The sequence below is a fragment of the Platalea leucorodia genome (genome assembly GCF_965183815.1).
Source record: "Platalea leucorodia genome assembly, chromosome: 7".
NCBI lineage: Eukaryota > Metazoa > Chordata > Aves > Pelecaniformes > Threskiornithidae > Platalea > Platalea leucorodia.
This window is the reverse complement of record NC_138829.1, coordinates 57,740,858-57,759,116: the sequence shown is the minus strand read 5'-3', so window position 1 is coordinate 57,759,116 and position 18,259 is coordinate 57,740,858. Positions and strand designations below refer to the sequence as shown.

The 18,259-nt window shown below is 38.0% G+C and overlaps 1 protein-coding gene across 1 annotated transcript in view; it reads left to right on the top strand.

The window, feature by feature from the left end:
• Positions 1-18,259, top strand: part of OTOG (otogelin) — a gene marked incomplete at both ends in the record, with an annotated part of 106,748 nt that overhangs the window by 76,040 nt on the left and 12,449 nt on the right. Inside the window, 13 exons of the mRNA XM_082317299.1 lie at positions 249-2,156; positions 2,415-4,105; positions 4,749-4,917; positions 5,905-6,041; positions 7,032-7,121; positions 7,501-7,684; positions 10,540-10,760; positions 11,708-11,846; positions 13,986-14,180; positions 15,067-15,279; positions 16,031-16,135; positions 16,510-16,620; positions 17,846-17,947. Of these exons, the coding sequence (XP_082173425.1) occupies positions 249-2,156; positions 2,415-4,105; positions 4,749-4,917; positions 5,905-6,041; positions 7,032-7,121; positions 7,501-7,684; positions 10,540-10,760; positions 11,708-11,846; positions 13,986-14,180; positions 15,067-15,279; positions 16,031-16,135; positions 16,510-16,620; positions 17,846-17,947 (5,265 nt within the window). The remainder of the gene's footprint in view (positions 1-248; positions 2,157-2,414; positions 4,106-4,748; positions 4,918-5,904; positions 6,042-7,031; positions 7,122-7,500; positions 7,685-10,539; positions 10,761-11,707; positions 11,847-13,985; positions 14,181-15,066; positions 15,280-16,030; positions 16,136-16,509; positions 16,621-17,845; positions 17,948-18,259) is intronic.

Genomic DNA, 18,259 nt, shown 5'->3' with positions numbered 1-18,259 from the left:
TCAAAAATCTGAGACAAATTTTAAGGTAAGAAAGATGTTCTTTCTTCATAAAACATTTCAGTATCATTAGATGTGGAGCAAATGATTTAATGAATTTCTTTTTTAATTTGTCTATGAATTTTAGAAGTTTAAAGGCAATTGAAAAGATCAGAGTTATATGAGTTAACATAACTTCCTTCTAGCTCTGCTAGCTTCATGACTAATTATTCATAAAATTCAGACTACTATTTATTCATGTCTGATTTCAGGCATTGAACCTGCAGATGATAGTCCACCTTTGCCACCCAGCATTCGAACACTGGCAGTTTCACACATAACATCAAGTACAAGTTTGGCAGTGATCAGTGAAGTGGTAACTTCATTTCCTGTACCGGAGGCAGAGGACATGGAAACAACACTTGCTTCGAAATTGCAACTCACTGCAACTACAGGGAGAACTGAATTTTCAGCTGTTACATCTAATGCAACACTTCCAACCGTAACTTTATCATCAAATATTTCTTCACAGTCAACAGAAATGACATCTGGGAGAAGCACTACAGCAATGTCCAGGACAATAAAATCTAATGTAAGCTTGTCTTCTCCTGTTGATATGTCTCCACTGTTTCCATCTACTATCAGTTCAGAAACTTCCATAAAGATACAACCGATCACTAGTGGTTCCACTAAACTATTGCAGGCTACAGAACCTCAGACAGTAACTGCTACACATGCAGTGACCACAAGCACAGAATCAGAAAGCAAACCAATTTCTACTTTTATTGTTACTGGGACACCACTTATACTTAGAACAACAGAAATACCAGTCAAAACTAAAATAATGGAAATATCAGCAATAGCCACAAGAACACTTCCCACAAAAGAAGCACAAGGAAAACCAGAAGGACTTACAACATTTACACCCAGTTCATTTGAATCAATAACAGAAAAAACTACTGCATATTTGCCCCAGTTTTCCACATCACCACCTCTGGGCATGCCTTCATATACACCACCGGTAAAGCTAACAGGAACTTCAGAAGGGACAAAAATAAGCATAGGACAGTCATTTACCACAGTAGCTAATGTTACAGTAACATCGTTTTCTCCTGTGATCACTACTTTGTCTTTAGCAAAACCAGAGTCTTCAGCAACAACAAAAGCAGCAATTGTTTCAACTGAACAAAGCGTAAAGACTACATTTTCAGCAACATCCACACCACCTATTTCATTTGGAACAGCAATTACAGAACCTCCTATTGAAATTGTTCAACACCTGACTGGTACTGCAGAGGTACCTTTTACTACAACTCTAGGTCCAAAGACAACAACTCTGCAAACTCAAGAGGGATCATCAGAAATGACTTTGTTATCATTTACAACTCATAAAAAGGGAACTCCCAAAGCAACATCTCGTGTGGAGCATACGTCAGGTTCCTTTTTCCCTCCATATTCACTAAATCCTAGTTCTACAACTGAAAAATCCATCACTCTTTCTACAAAAAGACCTTCAATGTCTGTTCCTACTCCTGCTTCTCCAGCTTCAGGTGAATTAAAAAAAACATTCAAAACTGTTTCAACTACAGGATATCCCTCACACGTAGTTCTAAACACAACAGAGTTCCTGACTACATTATACAGTAAATATCCCATTGTGGCCGAGACTATCAGAGCGACACCTCTGTCTGTTGAGGTAACATCCAAAATAACATCCCCTTTTGAATTAGCAGCCAAGTCAACTTTGTTTTCTGGAAAAACACCTACTGAATACAAGTCAACTCTGGTTTCAAGTACAGCGAAGACAAGCACTTCAGCATATTCAGGTAGTGTTACCACATCAGCAATGAAAACCTCTATCTCATTAAAAGAAACCACGACATTTCCTTTCATAGCTACAGAAAGAGAGTCAGCTCAAAGAACATCCGTCACTGGATCTCCACTTACTCTCCTTAGTGCAACTGAAACCACATTGTTGACAACACAGCCTGATAAATCACAAGTGGAAAGAATTACTAGCATCTCTACTAGAAAGCCATCTGCTTTGCCTTCTTCACCATCAAGTTCTCTAATCTCTTTAAACATTTCTCTTCCTTCACTACCCTCATATGGAAAAGAAGCATCACTGACAGCTCTCAGTCCCGTGCATACATCCCATGAAACGATCTCTTTATATCCAAAAACAACTATAGCAAAATCTGTGTTACCAACAGAAAAGACCTCTCCAGTCCTGACTTTCTCTACTTCATCCACTGTAACAGAACAATCAAGTCCAATAACAACAGTATCACATGACAAATCGCCAGGCAAAGCCATTTTAAATATCACTTCTGCCACATTCTCCCCATCCTCTGAATTCAGCAGTCAGATCATAGCAACCAAAAAAGTAATGACAGCCAAAGAAAAATCAACTCTGTCCCCTTCTGTTGAACTTCCAGTAACAAAGTCGTCTTACATTTTCTCCACCTCTCAGTATCTAGCAGATAGATTGGTTTCTTCACCTTCTTTAACAAAAATGATACCAGAAGTAACAACGACACCAAAATATTCAGTAGAAACCAAAGCAGTTTCTACAGCATTGAAATCTACAGTCCAAAGTATAACAGATACAGCAAAACTTACAGCAGCTAGAGCTCAGCCGTCCTTTCCTTCATCTTCAGTAGGCCCCTTCTCTTGGCAGACATCTTCAGGAGATAAACTTTCAGTACAGACCACAAAGACCATGGCTATACCACATTTTTCTACTCAGAAGGCTATGGAACTTGGTCGTCAGACTTCTGAGCCTTCATTGACAAGCCAAAGCAGTACCCCAGTTTACCAGTATCCTGCAGAAACTCCGACAAAATCCACTGGTCAGCCACAACGTGTCTTTAGCACAACTGAAGCTACAGTAGAATTGACTTCCTCATACCCCTTAATCACCTCACTACCTGAAGCCATTCATTCAAGTATATTACCTACCTCAGTAGGTCCTCCACAAGTTATTTTACCAACTAGAAAAGAGTTGCATTTAACTGATTCAGTCACGCAGCCATACGTATCAAGAACTTCTGTTTTGCAGTCTACAGTCCCAACTAGAACAACAGCTGACTTGATTTTTGGCACCAGCGTTCTCCCTTCCTCAGCAGAAGTGCTTGCAGCTTCCTCTTCTTTAGCAATGATTAAAAAAGAAACATTTCCTTCATTTTCCACGCAAAAGGCAGGTACTGGTCTAAAATTCATATGGCAGGCCTCGTTTACTGAATCACTTGATTCAAGTCAAACACTTGAAACAACTACATCTTCACCAGTATCTAAGTCAACCTCTTCATCGGTTTTGTTGCCAGAAACAACAGAAATTCCCATCATGATGAGCAGTGGGCCATCCACATCAATGGGTAAAAGTGGTACAGAGAAAACTTCAGTGTTGCCTAAGCAAGTCACGCTTTCAACCACTGCCTACAGTTCCACGTTTCTAGCAAGTACAATGTTGTCAGCCGTGGCCCATTCATCAGCTGCAGCTTCAGCCTCTTCAATGATAAGCAGTACTGGGCAAAATATTAGTATTGTATCAGCAACTTCAGACAAAGCAGAAGCAGTAACGGAATCCATCAGAAGTTCTGTGAAGCCCACCTATTTTTCTGTTACTTCAGAAGCAAAAGGAGCCATGCCCCTCGATACAGTAAAATCTGAAGAGCCAGAATTAACAACAGAAGTCCAAGCCGTCCATACTCAAGGTGCTACCACTACCCTAGAAACACCTCAGACATTTTACTCTCCATATTTCACAAACACAACGGCAGTTCCTTCTGATGTAAGTGTATCAGTACTGTCCACTATACGTTCATCCTCTGAACCAAAACCTTTTTCTTCTGTAGCTGCATCATCGGTCAGTACTACTCAAACTTCAAAACTTGAAATATCATCAGAGGTGCAAACTCCTTCTGTGAGTTCGCTGTTAATGATAGCTGACCATCCAAATGACACAACAGCTCCATCGGTTTCCTCATTTGCCTATTTGTCTACCAAACCACTTTATGGCTTGACTACAACATTTTCTGATGGACTGGCAACAGCTGAAACCATGTCAGGTGTCACAGCATCAGCTTTTATGCTGCCTAGAGAAACAGCAACTCTTCAAACTTGTACAGTGAGTAACTATAGATATTTATCTGTTTGGTTTTGAATATGTCTTGGTTACTTTTACACACTGATAAAATTGTGAGCCATACTTTGATCTCTAGGATTTAAAACACTTGTATCAAACAGGGAGCCCTATTATTTTCTCAATTATATCTGTACCTTTGGATGATTTCATTATGCACAATGTTTGTTTTTTGTAAGTGCTGTAATACACTGTGTTTTGGGCCTCAGTTTTCTGAGTGTGACTGTTACAAGATTTTTTTTTTTTTTTGCAAAATATTATGCTTCATATTGTTCAATGGCAGTTTTTTGTCACGTTGCCCTCCTTAAAGTACATCTTTCCAGAGATCCCTGTTATTATTCCTACTTGTGACTTTCTATGCTTTTTATTCTCAATTTCTTTCAATGTAAATTTAAAAAATTAAATAGTGCTGTTCTCTGCTTTACAACAGGACAGCCGTTTTAAACTGTCCTCAGAATGGTCAGATTTTCAAAGGTGCTCTTCACTTGTAGCTTCCATCACTGTTACAGGGATTCATAAGTATTCTGTACTTGAAGAATGTGAGCCCCTTTTGAGCAAATACTCTGCAATATTGTGATACTGGCTTGGTAAGGATGGTAACCTGTGTCTTTTGTTAAATATGCCTTAGCCAATCACAGAGAATGAGTGCATAAAACACATTTGCTTGGATGGACAACTGATCCAAGTTAATAAGTCGCAGAACTGCCCATACAATGCAACTCAACCCAGCTGTGGAGTTTTAGGATTTGCTACTCAAATGAATGGTGACAAATGCTGCCCAAAGTGGGAATGTGCATGTAAGTTTTAATTATGCAGTACTTCTGAAGTGAATTTAGGTAACAATTTAATGCATGTGTAAGAAAGCTAAGAGCTGACACTTCTATACCATGGCATAGAAATAGAAGATGCTTGATGTACAGGTTACTCATTGTCTAATGCAATTTATAATTATAGTTCTACATCCAAGGAAATTAAATCAAAATGCTCCTTCAATGTACGATATTCCTCTTAACCCAACTTTAGGTATCTGCAGTGGACATGTCTAGGTCTGACCCATCTTGTCTTCTGTCAAATCAGGGGACACCTAGTCAATATAGTCAGTGGATTTTTGGGTCATCTTATATCTACTTCAGGACGAGAAGATTCCCTAGACTCTGTTAACTAGCTCTGTTAACAGTTTTGGGACTCTGGAAGCATAGCTGTACTGTAGTCACTCCCATCAATTACCTAGAGTTGGGCAGGAAGATTCCAAAGCTTAAAAAAATTCAGTTAGTCCATAATAGCAAAGAACGGATGCAGAGATAAGCAATGCAAATTTCTGCTTATGCTCTAGAGTTTGAAATAACTAGGAGTAGAACTCCAAGACCTTTAAAACACAAAAGCTTCAGCAATAAGACTGGGAAGAAGGAAACTTTCCACATGAGCTCCTGCCTTAGGAACAAGACTAGAAGGGAACTAAGGATCCAGCATGATCCACTGTCATGCATGTTTTTTGCTAGTTTGGGGTTTGTAAAAATTACAAACCTTTGCTAGCAAGAACTGTAAGAAAATAACTGATTGCAGAGGCCTGCAGGTTGTCCCACTGAAATATGCAGGATTTGACTCTGCTGTCCATTTACAGAAGTGCAACAGCATCAAATATAGCTGAAAAACATGTGCTGCATATATGAAACTCTAGTAAGCTAGTTAACCTTATAAAATTTATTGGTTTATCTTCATATTTTTTAATATTTACAGAAATTCTAAAACAAGTTAGAAAAAACATTTATTTTTATTTTTCTTAGGTCGTTGCACAATTTTCTCTGATCTGAGCATTGTAACCTATGATGGAAATCATTTGGCTTTATTCAAAGAAGCATCCTACGTTGTTAGCCAAACTCAAGATGAAACTATAACCATCCATGTCCTTGACTGTAGAATGGTAACTAACATTTATCAGCTAACAAATGATGTTCAGTACTGCTGATAAGGTGTATCTTGAAAGAAAGGGCATAGTAATACTCCATAGTTGTGGTTAGTTATTCGCTTCTGTGCAATATCTGTGAATTGTACTTGCACTTCGCAACACAATCTTCAGAGCCGTAAAAGACTGTAGGATTGTCAGACTAAATTAGACCACCCTGTGCATTCCAAGTCTCTGACAGGGGCAAATACTTGTTGCTTCAGAGAGGGAAGAGAGAAACCCTAATGGGTATCCTGCCTAATGGGTAGTATAGATTGGCTTTATGTCATGAAGAGTTAATTTCTTGTGAGCCTTTACAAAACTCTTTAAACTCCAGTCTCTTCTATGAAAGCTAGGTAATTTTGATGTCCATATGAATGTCCATCACAAAGTTCGGTCCCAGGTAGTACATTATGGGAAGTTAATTCCAGAAGCTCAATAAGATTGATATGAAAAAGGAGATCTGTTTATGTCTTTCAGATTTGTTTTTCTGTTGTATTCAGTGCTTTCTGTTTTGTTCAGCACCTTGTAGCTCAGAAAGTATGCATGTATTTCTGATCCATAACTTCTATACTGTTCCTATATCATGTAGACTCATCATTCCCAGTCTTGTTCTTGCTGACCTTCAGATACGTAGTTCATATTTTTCGGTGTCCAAACAGCTAGTCCACTGTATTTTTTTTTTTTCCTGAAAAACTTTATTTCTGCTGTAATTTCAAGATTGGGTGATACAGCACAGTTGCTGAACACAATGTGATCGTAATATTTTGGGTTTTTATTTTGTGAGAATGATATCTGGATGAACTTTGTAGTCCAGTCTTGAAACTACAATCAGCAGTAGTTTTCCTCTCTTAAAAATATACCCTCCAAAAATCCTTAAAGTCCCAGTACCTAAAACCAATAAGCAGCTAATGTATAAAGATTTTGCACATCATGACTATGGCTGATGTATTTTTGCTTTCTCCACAGAGTAATTCAAATTCAACTTCTTTGTGCCTGGCAATGTTGAATTTAACCTATGTATCAAACGAAATTATTATCAATCGTTTAAGTAGAAAAGTAAGTATTTTGAGGATTTGTTTTTCTTTGCCTTTTAGATAGCATCTTACTTCTCTAATCAACTGCCTCCTCATGTGATTAGAGTAGGAGACACAAGAGGTAATATAATTCGTTGTTCCAACTTTGTAATTTAGTAAACTGCTTGTAAATTCAAAGAGTCAAACTGTGATACAAGGACAGTTAATGAGGTAAGTCACAGAGCAAGGCACATAAACCATTAGTCTCTTTTAGTACCTATATTATCTTTATAGAGGTGAGCCTGACTTCTTTTGAAATTAGTTATGAGTTAGATTCCTGAGCTGTCGAGAATCTGGTCTTAGTTCTTCTACCTACAGCACTTGGTACCTGACATTTATCCTCTTTTCTGTGTGTATTTTAGATAACAGTAAATTCAAGATATGCTTGGCCTACTGTTAGAAAATACGGGTACAAAGTTGAGGATTCAGGCTTCAAGTATGCAGTTGAGACCCCAACAAAAATCAGAATTCAGTGGTTTCACAATACGGGCGTGATGATAATTGAGTTTAATAGTACCAGAGAACCAAGAGCTTTGGGACTATGTGGTAAGTATAGGGTAGAACAAGAAATAAAGGCATTCAGATGCTTTGCTAGGGAAGCACATTTTCCTAATTATATAAACTAGCTTTTGCAAGATCTGGCCTGCAAAAGAGTTATTGCAGATCGTTGCAAAGTTTAAGATACTATTGAAATTAAATTATTATTAATTTTGTTAATTGTTGAAATGATGTTTGATACCTATCTATGTAATCACTTTTTACCCATAGTGTTGCTTCTGACTGTAACCTGATTGAATCACAGGCATGATTGCTGTAACCAAACCCAAATAAGCAAGTCAGGCATAAATCCATAATGTCAAATAAGGTCATTTACAGATTTAGTGTTTGATATCTATCTGATAGGAAGTGATATGTGCTATTTTCAGTTTCTAAAGGTCAGAATGCACAGGAAATGCTAACTTGAAAGAACTAATCTTAGTTTATCTGTTGGAGGAAATAGTTCAGAGGGAATTTCTTAATAGTAATGGGTTAAATAACCATAATGTTGCACTCTATTAGGTCTGCTCAATAGTTTCACATAGTTTCTTTCTAAACAACTTACCCTTGAATAAGCTATTGGTTCTATAGCTTTTGCAGGTATGTGTGTGTTGATGAAAATCCCTACTGTGACGCCTGAATCTGTAAATTTATCTGCTGTAAATTGGAACTGGAAACCAGGGTTACAGAGTTCATATAATAACAGTGGATATCTTTCCAGTTTCAGAAAGGGCAAATGCCTGTAGCTCAGTATCAAATACCAGTGGTAGCTCAGTCCAGTTCCATGTCCTGCAGACAGTAATGTGCCTCTCGCAAAGGAAAAGAGTTTGAATTTACTGCCATTTTGAAATTGGATTATTATCTGTAATTTGCCCTAACTTTTGTTTTCAACATCATTCTTGCTCTGTTTGGCTAATTGTTATTGTAATTAGATCAAACAGAAACAAGAAAGTAAAGACTGTATTTTTTAGTAAGCCTGGTTCAGGTTATCCTGAAAGTCTCTTTTGCCTTTACCTGTTTGATTGCTGTGATAGGGAGAACTGGGAACATTACGTTCCTGGTTGACAAGGCACTTTAACTAGATGGCAACACATTTCTGTGGATGGTGTTCCAAGTACGACTTCTTCAGAGAATGTGCTGTATTTTTCTGGTATTCATCTTTGATTGGGATCCTCTGCACAGATCCTGCCTGCACAGTGCTGTCTGGTGCGACTTACCAGAGCGTGCATTAAATGAGCTGGTTGTACTGCATCTTTTCAGGATAAATTAGTCTACCCTGATCTCCTGTGCTTTCTGTGTGAGTCTGCTTCTTGCATTTAAGCTTTCTCAGATGTCTTTTGGCTGAACTGCAGTATTGGTACACCCTGATTTCTCAGCTTCGTGGAAATGATAAAACTGAAGGCACCATTACAGTTTTGTAGCGCCAAGTATCCCTTGTAAGGATCTGTGTCAGAGACAACGGTGTCTTTTACAGTGGAAGGATCAGGCAAACATGGCAACTGGTGAAGAGCTGGTATTGGAGGTGAGGGATGTGGGAAGGGAACATGGACATCTCTGTAGCAAAACTGGTGAAAGAGAGTGAAAGCATGTCAGTTTTAGCTGCAACCAGATCCCGCCAAGCCAAATGCAAAGCTTTAGTTTTGCTTTGTTAAGTCTCCTTGTCAATGTGTAAGAGAAGTGGTGGAAAAAGATCCCATGACAGCAATCATTTGAAGTTTTGCAGAACCATCAGGTACTTCTTATTTGTGTTAGGTAGACTCACAACCTCAAAAAGTTCAACCAGAAATATTTTTGGTTACAGTTTCAAAAGCTGTTTACTCTCTGAACGCCCGTTGCTGTATTGCTGATTGTCAATGGCTTGCTCATGTCATCAAGAGTTGGTGAAAAATGGTAAAACAGACCAGTTCTCTAGAAAGGGTTACATTCACAAATAGTTTTTGAACGGATAAAGACTTAGAATTGCCATGCAACTTTGTGGAGATGTCAGAAGAAAACATTATAGAAGTCTGATACAAAAGTCTCAGAAATTGTGATTAAGAAGAAAGAACGGGGGACTGATCCATCATTCTGCTTTTTCATACCTGCTGGCTCTTAAAGGACCTTCCAGAGGAGACTACTGTAACACTTGGATGTTCTGTGCTGACCAAAGTCACTCTCCGTGTTTTACATTGCTTCCTTTGCTCCAAAGTGTTTCGAAACTGCATAGTTTAAACAAACAAAATGTGATGCTGCTGTCTGAGAAGTAAATACAGAAAAGTTCGGGGTTTTTTTTTTGTTTTTTTTGTTTTTTTTTTCCCTCTCCCCTCCTGCTGTAGGGTAATATAAGTATACCTGGAAGTGCCAAAAGCTGCACTTTTGTGGTAGCTCTTAAGCCAGTAGATGCTTAAGACTGCTCAGAAGTGTGAGTGGAATAGTACAGTATTTCTGAAATACAGTATCAGATAAGCATCTTGGCATTTTATGGGAGTTTTGTTTTCTGGTAACATTTACAGTTGTCATTTGTTGCTGCACATGGAGGTGCTTTGCAACATTTTTTAAAATACATCTTTGTTTAATGCTTGTGCAGCTGAGGGGTGAAGGTTGTGTACCATAGCTGGGCTCTCTGAACAGCTCTTTGATATGCAATGGATTTCCATTCACCCATCTTAATTCATAGATGTATCTTTACTTTTACTGTGCTTAATTTGTCTGAATTTTCTGTGTTTTGATCCTACCAGAGACTTTCCACATCTGTTGTGGGTTGTGATACTGTCACATTGTATAATATTTTGAAAGCTATTTACCTGCTTGAATATGCCACTTCAAACATACTTCAGAATTAACTGCGCGGTGTTAACTTGCTTTTTTCTTCTGGTAATATACAGGTTTTTGTGATAGAAGCTTGGAAAATGATCTGATGCTACCCAACAGGACAGTTTTAAGCAAAAGCGATGCTCTATCGACTTTTATAGACAGCTGGCAAGTGCCAGACACGTTAAAGTATGTTGGAGAAGACAGGCATCAGGAAACTAATTGCTCAGTCATCGACTGCTCAGAGTGCTTAAGACTGGTGTTGAACCAGACCTTCAGCAGCTGTCATCCTTATGTATGTTAACTATTTTGGAAGTTTACGTTTTGAAAGAGATGCAGTTCTGATATAATTTTGTATACTTGGTAATTTCATTAATGTGAAACTACACGTAACCACATCTGTGGAATGAGATAGATACTTTTTTGTATCTACAGTTGCAAAGTAGAAATAATTGAAGAGTGTGCCAGTGTCGTGGTTTAACTACCAGGACAGCCAGCTTGATAGGAGAGTTGCAATACACAATTAACGCTTTCAGAATTCATAATATATCTCTGTTAGTTTTGACAATATCATCTCATTTATAAATCAGTCCCAGCTAATTCAACTGTATCAATATGATGTAGAGCAAAGTAAAATAAAATAGTTTTAGGATTTAATTAATCCTTAAGTATTCAGTAATTAACAAGTTCCGAATCACAATAGGTAATCTGAGAGCCTGCATTCTCAAAGGCTCTAGAGACAAGGAGTTCCAGTTCAGAGAGAGGAGAGGGTAGAACAGACTGTTTAAAGCAAACCTAAAGCAAATAACAAACTCACAGTGTGCAAATAAAGTATGTATTTGTGCTCATGTGAGTCCATGTACCATTTCACCTTTTGTGTATTGTTGAGTTTGATGAAGAGGAGGCCAAAAATAGACAAAAACATAGACGTAAGGAAGAACAAGGAACAATCAGTAATTATGCCTTCTATTGGAAAAACTATTAATTCTTGCCTTGGCACCTGTAAGAGATGAAACTAAGGAATATAAGGATGTCTCATATATTTTCAACATTCAGGAAGCCTTAGTTTTAAATGCTAGTAGAGTCTCACTGTACACCAATGAAGGCTGGTGGCCTCTTGCTTACTGTGAACCGAAAACTTTTGGCTCCGTTGTTTGTAGCTGATACTTAAAAAGGTCAATCTGTTTCCTACCTAGCAGGGTCTCTATGAAGCTGCAATATTTTTTATTTTTTCTTTATTAGGTTCCACCTGAGCTATTCTGTAATATATGGGTTCAAGACACTGAGTACATTCGAAATCCATGCATTTCACTAGCTGCCTATGTAGCAATGTGCAACAAATTTAATATTTGTATAGAATGGAGGAGCTCTGATTACTGCCGTAAGTATTCTGCATGTATGTGTACCTCTAGTGTTCACAGAGCCAAAATTTACCTAATATAAGTGTTACTCTAAGTTGAAAATACCATTGCTCCTTGAGTCCTCACGTACTTTGGAAGTCATTATTGAGACAATAAATTCAGCATTTTTTTATGATACAATTCAAAGCAGTATGCAAAAGGAATCAGGATCATTATAGCCATTTCACAGATGGAAAAGGTAAGCTGAAGAACCTTGCTCTGAAGTCTACCTCTGGCTTATGATGTACTTAACTGTAGAAGTCAAATCTTCTTACTTGCAACGTAGTGTTCATTTCTCTTAGCCACTTCCCACTGATAAAACCAAAACACAACAGAATTGGTTGTGGAAAGGAGGAAGTTACGGAAAGTTCTGTGGTACTTTGAATTGGTGATGTCTGCTTGATACTGCTCCAGAAAGCTGTGTCTTTGGAGAAGGCATTAGAGAAATGAAACACCTTGAGATTAGATGGAAAAGGTAAAGAGTAAAACCTGAGAGCTAGAGTATCCTGGCAGAAGACATCTCCCATAGCAACGTACTAAAATGTAAGGCCAAATGGGATCTGTAGTTGTCAGTAAATAGAAAATTTGGATTACAGCATCTCTTTATGCTGTCAACGATCACCTAGGAAAAGCCGTATGCAGTGATAACATAGGGACATCTCTGGTTTCAGTGCCTGAAAAGGGAAAGACTTATTGGTGAAGCGTGATCCCCAAAAATAAGAGAACTCCCTGTACATAGAAATCATAAGTGATGTCTTTTATTTTAAAGTGATTCAAGGTGGGTACATGTGTACAGGCTTCATGAAGTTGTGTTGCAATGCCCAGCAAATAAGTCATGGAGTCTAAAGCTGAAAAACAGTCTTTTTTTTTTTTTTTTTTTTTTTTAAATCTTTAGTTTGTATGGATTTTACTATCAAATAATTGTTTAAAAAGAGATCTGACAAAATATATCTGTAAATATGTATTCCATCCATCGTGAAGGGACACATCACGCTCGTATTTTTATACCACAGTGACCTCTGGTGGTGCGTGCCTAGCAAGGAGGAACCATGAAGTTGCATCTGGCTTTTGTGGTTGCTAAGTGTTGATACGCTGTAAACTGATTTTTAAAAGCCCGAGTTCCTCTATTTACAGGGCTCTAATATATATTTCCTGTGGGTAATTTTGGCCATTTTTAGTGGTGAGGAGGTGAATAAAATCAACCTCCTGTCCCAGTTAATCTTTAGTCTAAACTGGAACCTTCTTCATTTTTGAGCAGACAGTCCCTTTGGGAACTGGACTTTGTCTCATTACCATGATTCCAGGTGGTGTTGCTGTATGATTTAGGTATCATTACATGATGAGGATCATATATTTTGGTAGTTCACAGAACCACACTGTTGGCATTTGTAGTCATTTTCTGTTTGCCATATTTATGCAGCTTTAATCACTGTTTTGAACCAATGAAATATCATGTTAAGTTTTCAACAGCAAACAACATGGTGCTTTGGTCTGTTCCTGCATGCACCCATAACATGCCCATGAATTTACATTAGTAGTATGAAGAATATTAAATTTAACTGTGTCCATTGACTTAAAAATAACACACACATGCAAGAGAATAATTAATGTGGATATCTATTAAATGTAGTAATGAGTTCATCCCATTCTTTATTTCTCCACATAAAACAATGGTGAATTTGCCATTACACAAATATTTTTGTAATTGACAAAGTTGTGCCCTTTAGTAATCACTGCATTTTCTTTAGCCACTGCAAAGTATTCAGAATGATTCAGAACACTGTATTATTAATCTGTGTAGTATTTGCAAATGTTTTTGAAGTTTAAATTACTTTGTTGTCAACACTGTTGCGTGTTTTGGTATCTCTACTGCCAAAATGCAAACCAAAGCCTGATGAGAATGTTACTACAAGAAGGCAAGTAAGAAAAGGGCTTGCAACTTCCTTTTGTTTGAATTTGTCATGTAGAAGGTAACTGGTCTGTATTGATGTTTTAGGTTGGTAGATCCTGCTGAGTTGGCAAGCACAAGAGCTTGACAAGAAGACAATAATGTCTTATCTTAGGTTCTGCCTCATTTGATTACAACTTCAGAATGAGTGATTTGTTTATTTCTGTCCCAGCTTTCCCCTGCTCTGAAAACTTCTCCTATCAGGCTTGTATAGCTGCCTGTCAGGTTGCAGATAGTTGTCAGAATAATGAGGTTGCTTCTCTGGACTCAGACTCCTGCTCAGTGTTGACAGAAGGGTGCGTCTGTGCTGGAGGGACCATCCTTCACCGAGCTCACACTGCTGTCTGTATTCCTGAAGAAAAATGTGGTATGTTTGGATGTGATTTTCTTCTTTGTTATCTGCAATTTGGTGATCAGATACTTCATTAGTAATAAGTCGAGTTCTGACCTGATGTTGTGTGGGTTCTGCATATGTCATTCAGTTGACTCTAGGTATTCAGTAAACATTAACTGTACAGGTGAGCAAGCAGGGAATGTCCTTGTGTCATACAGTTTTGCTCATCTTCTCTAAGCGGGAGGATGCTCTTCAAAATGGAAGTTTTTCCTTGTGTTTATGCATTCTAGTATTCTAAGTATATTAGTCTTGGCCTCCTTTTCACCTAGCCCTTTGTCAAGGGGTCCAACCTATTGATGCTAAATGACATTCAAAAGACATGCAGCAACAGTTAATTACACACTTTGAATAATACATGTATATGTCCTATGTTCTTCCTCCCAGCATCGATATTTGTTTTCATTACAATTCTGCCTGAGCACACCAAATCGTGGACCAATACTTAACACTAACACCACAAACCTGAAAGATGCAGTTTATTATAAGTCAGATTACATAAAGCACTGTAAATTAATAATAGTTTTGCAGTGCGTGAAATACAAAAGTAACTTCTTTTCAGATCACTGCTTTAAAAATAAAGGATTGGATTGGGATTTTGAGTGACTAGCCTTGCAGTGGGGACACAAAACAAAGTGGAGGCCCTGATCCTCTGGAGGGTATTGAGTGTCTTGCTTTCCCATACAAACTCAGTCTCGGACTGTCTCCTCTTTCACTTTTTTGTGGGGTGATGGGGATAGGTGATGCCTTTAAAATGCTGGGATTTTTATACTTCATAGTTCCACACCCGCTGTGGAAGAAAATGGTGGTCAAAATTTGAAGTAAAAAGGAATTACTTCCATTTTCTGTTGTCCTGATCTAGCTTGTACAGACAGCTCAGGAGCACCTCATGCAGTAGGTGAGATCTGGAAAACTTCTTTGAGTGGATGCTGTATGCAAAAATGTGTTGACAGTGAGACCATTATTCCAGTGGAGTACAACTGTTCAGATATCCACAATTTAGAGTGTCAGCGATTTGCAGAAGTGGCCTTGCTTGTTCCTGGTGATCAGACATGTTGTCCTCAGAAGATCTGTAGTAAGTATTCCTTAACGATTATGAATATTGTCCACTGGAGTATGCAGATATCCTTTCTCTGTGGTTTGTTTTCCTGTTACACATCCTACTTTTGAAGTGAGTGGAAATTACTTTGGTTTGAATTTACAGATTATGTAGAAAACTGTAGAAACTTAATGTGGCTCAATATCCAGTAGGTTTTGGGGGAGAGATAGGGGGAGGGGACAAGGGTTATAAGGACTGAAATAGCTCTGTGTTTTTTTGGATGTGAATTGTGTTTCTCAGCTGTAAAGGCTACTGATTTATTTTTAATGTCCAAATACAAATAAATTATATGACTCATTACTAGGAAAAAAGATCAGATGATTGTTTATCTAATTTATAAAGTGAGCAGTTAAAAAAGCTTTCTTTTTAATCCTTATTTAGTTTAGAAAGTCCATCTTCAAAAAGCAATTGCAAGCAGTTTTCACGTTTTGACCACCTGGGATGATGTTGCAGTGAGTTTTCCACAAGAATTTTTTTTTCTTTTTTTTACATGCTCACAAGGACTCCGCTCTAGTTTAACTTTGCCTCCATGGAGAGTGTTGCAAATGCTGCACACTTCTGTATATTTCCTCAGGGTTTTTTGCTAGTTTGTTGTGGGTTTCTTATGCATGTTGTTATTTGGAGATTTGGGGTATCAAACTGCAGATACTGCTTGCCACTGCTCTACTCAACTTGTAAACTATCTTTAAGTTTAGAAGGTTTTTTTTTCTTTCCCTTTATGTAACAGTTTGTAATCAGAGCCTCTGTGAACCCCTAATCCCTGAGTGTAATGGCTTGGAAAAGCTGGTCACTTACTACAGTGAAGAGTCCTGTTGTCCCAACTACGTTTGCGGTAGGTTTCTTTTGAAAAGGTAAAAAAGGTCACCCTGTAAAAGACATTAATTAAACTAAATAGATCAATGTAGGAGCAAAAAGGTAGGTAGTGTAGACATCATTGTTAGTATTGCCATTTACAAAATTCTCTTTCACCTAAAAGCTCAGGGTTGGTCTGTGCCCCAGTTTGAGCAGATATAATGATGAAGGAGCCTTGTGTTTAACGATCAGGCAAGAATGTGTCTTTAAGTTCTTGTGATACAAGGTAAAAGTTTTTCTGAAGTGTCTTGTAGTATTTCTCTGCTCTGCACTGCTGTTTCTTAGGGATATAGCATAACAAAGAAAGAATGCTATACTTCATATAAAGAAATACATCTGTTGTACTTTTTTCAGAATGTGATCCAGCAAAATGTGTACCAGTGGAGCAGATGCCAAGCTGTCAAGATGATCAAACACTAATTGCTGCTCGGGTGGAGAGTACCTGCTGCATTTCCTATATATGTGGTACAGTATCCTGGCTGGTTGAGACTATAAGTGTTTTTGCATATGCAGTGATGTCTACTATTATCTTGCCAATTAAGGCTCGTTGTACTTCCTTTAGCTCTCCCAACATAGTAAGGCTTGAAGGTGGTTTAAAAAATGGGCATTAAGTTTACAAAACATAAGGAATGGCAACAACCATCAAGAGTCACAAAACAGCTTTGTGCAACTGAGTAGAATTCTTGGGTCGTGTAGAGGAGTGGTGGTAGAGTCCATGGACGAGGGAGCTGAGGGCTTTTGGGAGACTGTCCATGTACAGTGTGTGGACTAGCTGCATGAATATTTCATCTGAAAGAAGGCCGTGAAATTATATATGATCTTGCTCCACATATCCTGTTGTATCAGCTATGGCCTGTCTTATTCGATGATAAACATCACATATGAGAGTACTATGCAAACTTGTTCGGTTCTTTTGGGGTTTGGCCTTTAATGACTTAATTCAATAATAAAATTGCAGTTTTGGCATGAGTGTAGGAGTTCCTATGTTACCATACGGTTGTTTTCTGTATGATAATAATGTGATAATGAGGTCCTATTGAATTAACTCTGTTTCCGCACACAGATATCTGTGAATCAAAGGCTGAGTCATCTTGATTAGCTCTTCTATGTGCAAAAATTTGAGCATTAATAGAAAACTGGAATTACACTTCTGTTATTTACAGTAATCGGGGTCACTTTGATCATGTGATAGCGATGTGCTGTGTTTGGCTCTTCTCGCTGTCCGCACAGCCGCCTCCTGTCTCTTTTTTGATATAATGAGTCTTTGCAGCGTACATATCAAAAAGTACCTATTGTGGTTTTCATATGTGTTCAAGTGGGAGGATAACACTGGGATCACAGGAGATGGCCTTTATTAGGAATCAAAGATCCTATAATTCAGGCAGAGGAGCATTCCTGAATACGGCAGGGTGACTTGGTAGGAGAGAAAATCTAGCAAAATTTTTCATAACAGAATGGGAGAGAAAATCCTGTTTGTTGTGATCTGACTCACAAACAACGTATTCATTCTTTATAGCAGGGGACAAAGAAAAGGCAAGCTGCACTGAAAATTAGCCTCTTGTATAGGGACTGTAATGCAGAGTATCTCTGTTCTCTTTCATATGTATCTGTGAGAAACTTAAGGGCATGTTTCCTAGGCAGTAGTAAAATTCCTTCCTATGTTTTAGATATAAATAATTGTTTTCTCCAGCATGCGAGGCTTGCTCTGATCAAATACCCAAATGTCAAGAAGGAGAAGTTCTTATTGTGGATGGCAACACTACAGAGAGGTGTTGCCCTACATACCAGTGTAGTAAGTTTGACTTGATTTTGATATTTTAAGTAATAGAGAACATGTCAAATTTTGTAGTGTGGATGTTCAGTGCCAGAAATGGTGGATTATATATACAGCTCCAATTGTACATATAAGCAAGCTACTTGTAGTCCTGAACAAATAATCTTTACTTTTAAAACTTCATGTGCCTAAAGCATTATCTGAATATCTGTATCAAGGAGACAAATGAGTAATTTCAGGCCCCAAATTCTGGAGATTGAAAATGGTTTTAAATATTTGCCTAGAGTAGTTGTACTCCACGCTACTATTACCTGATGGCTAACTATTAAA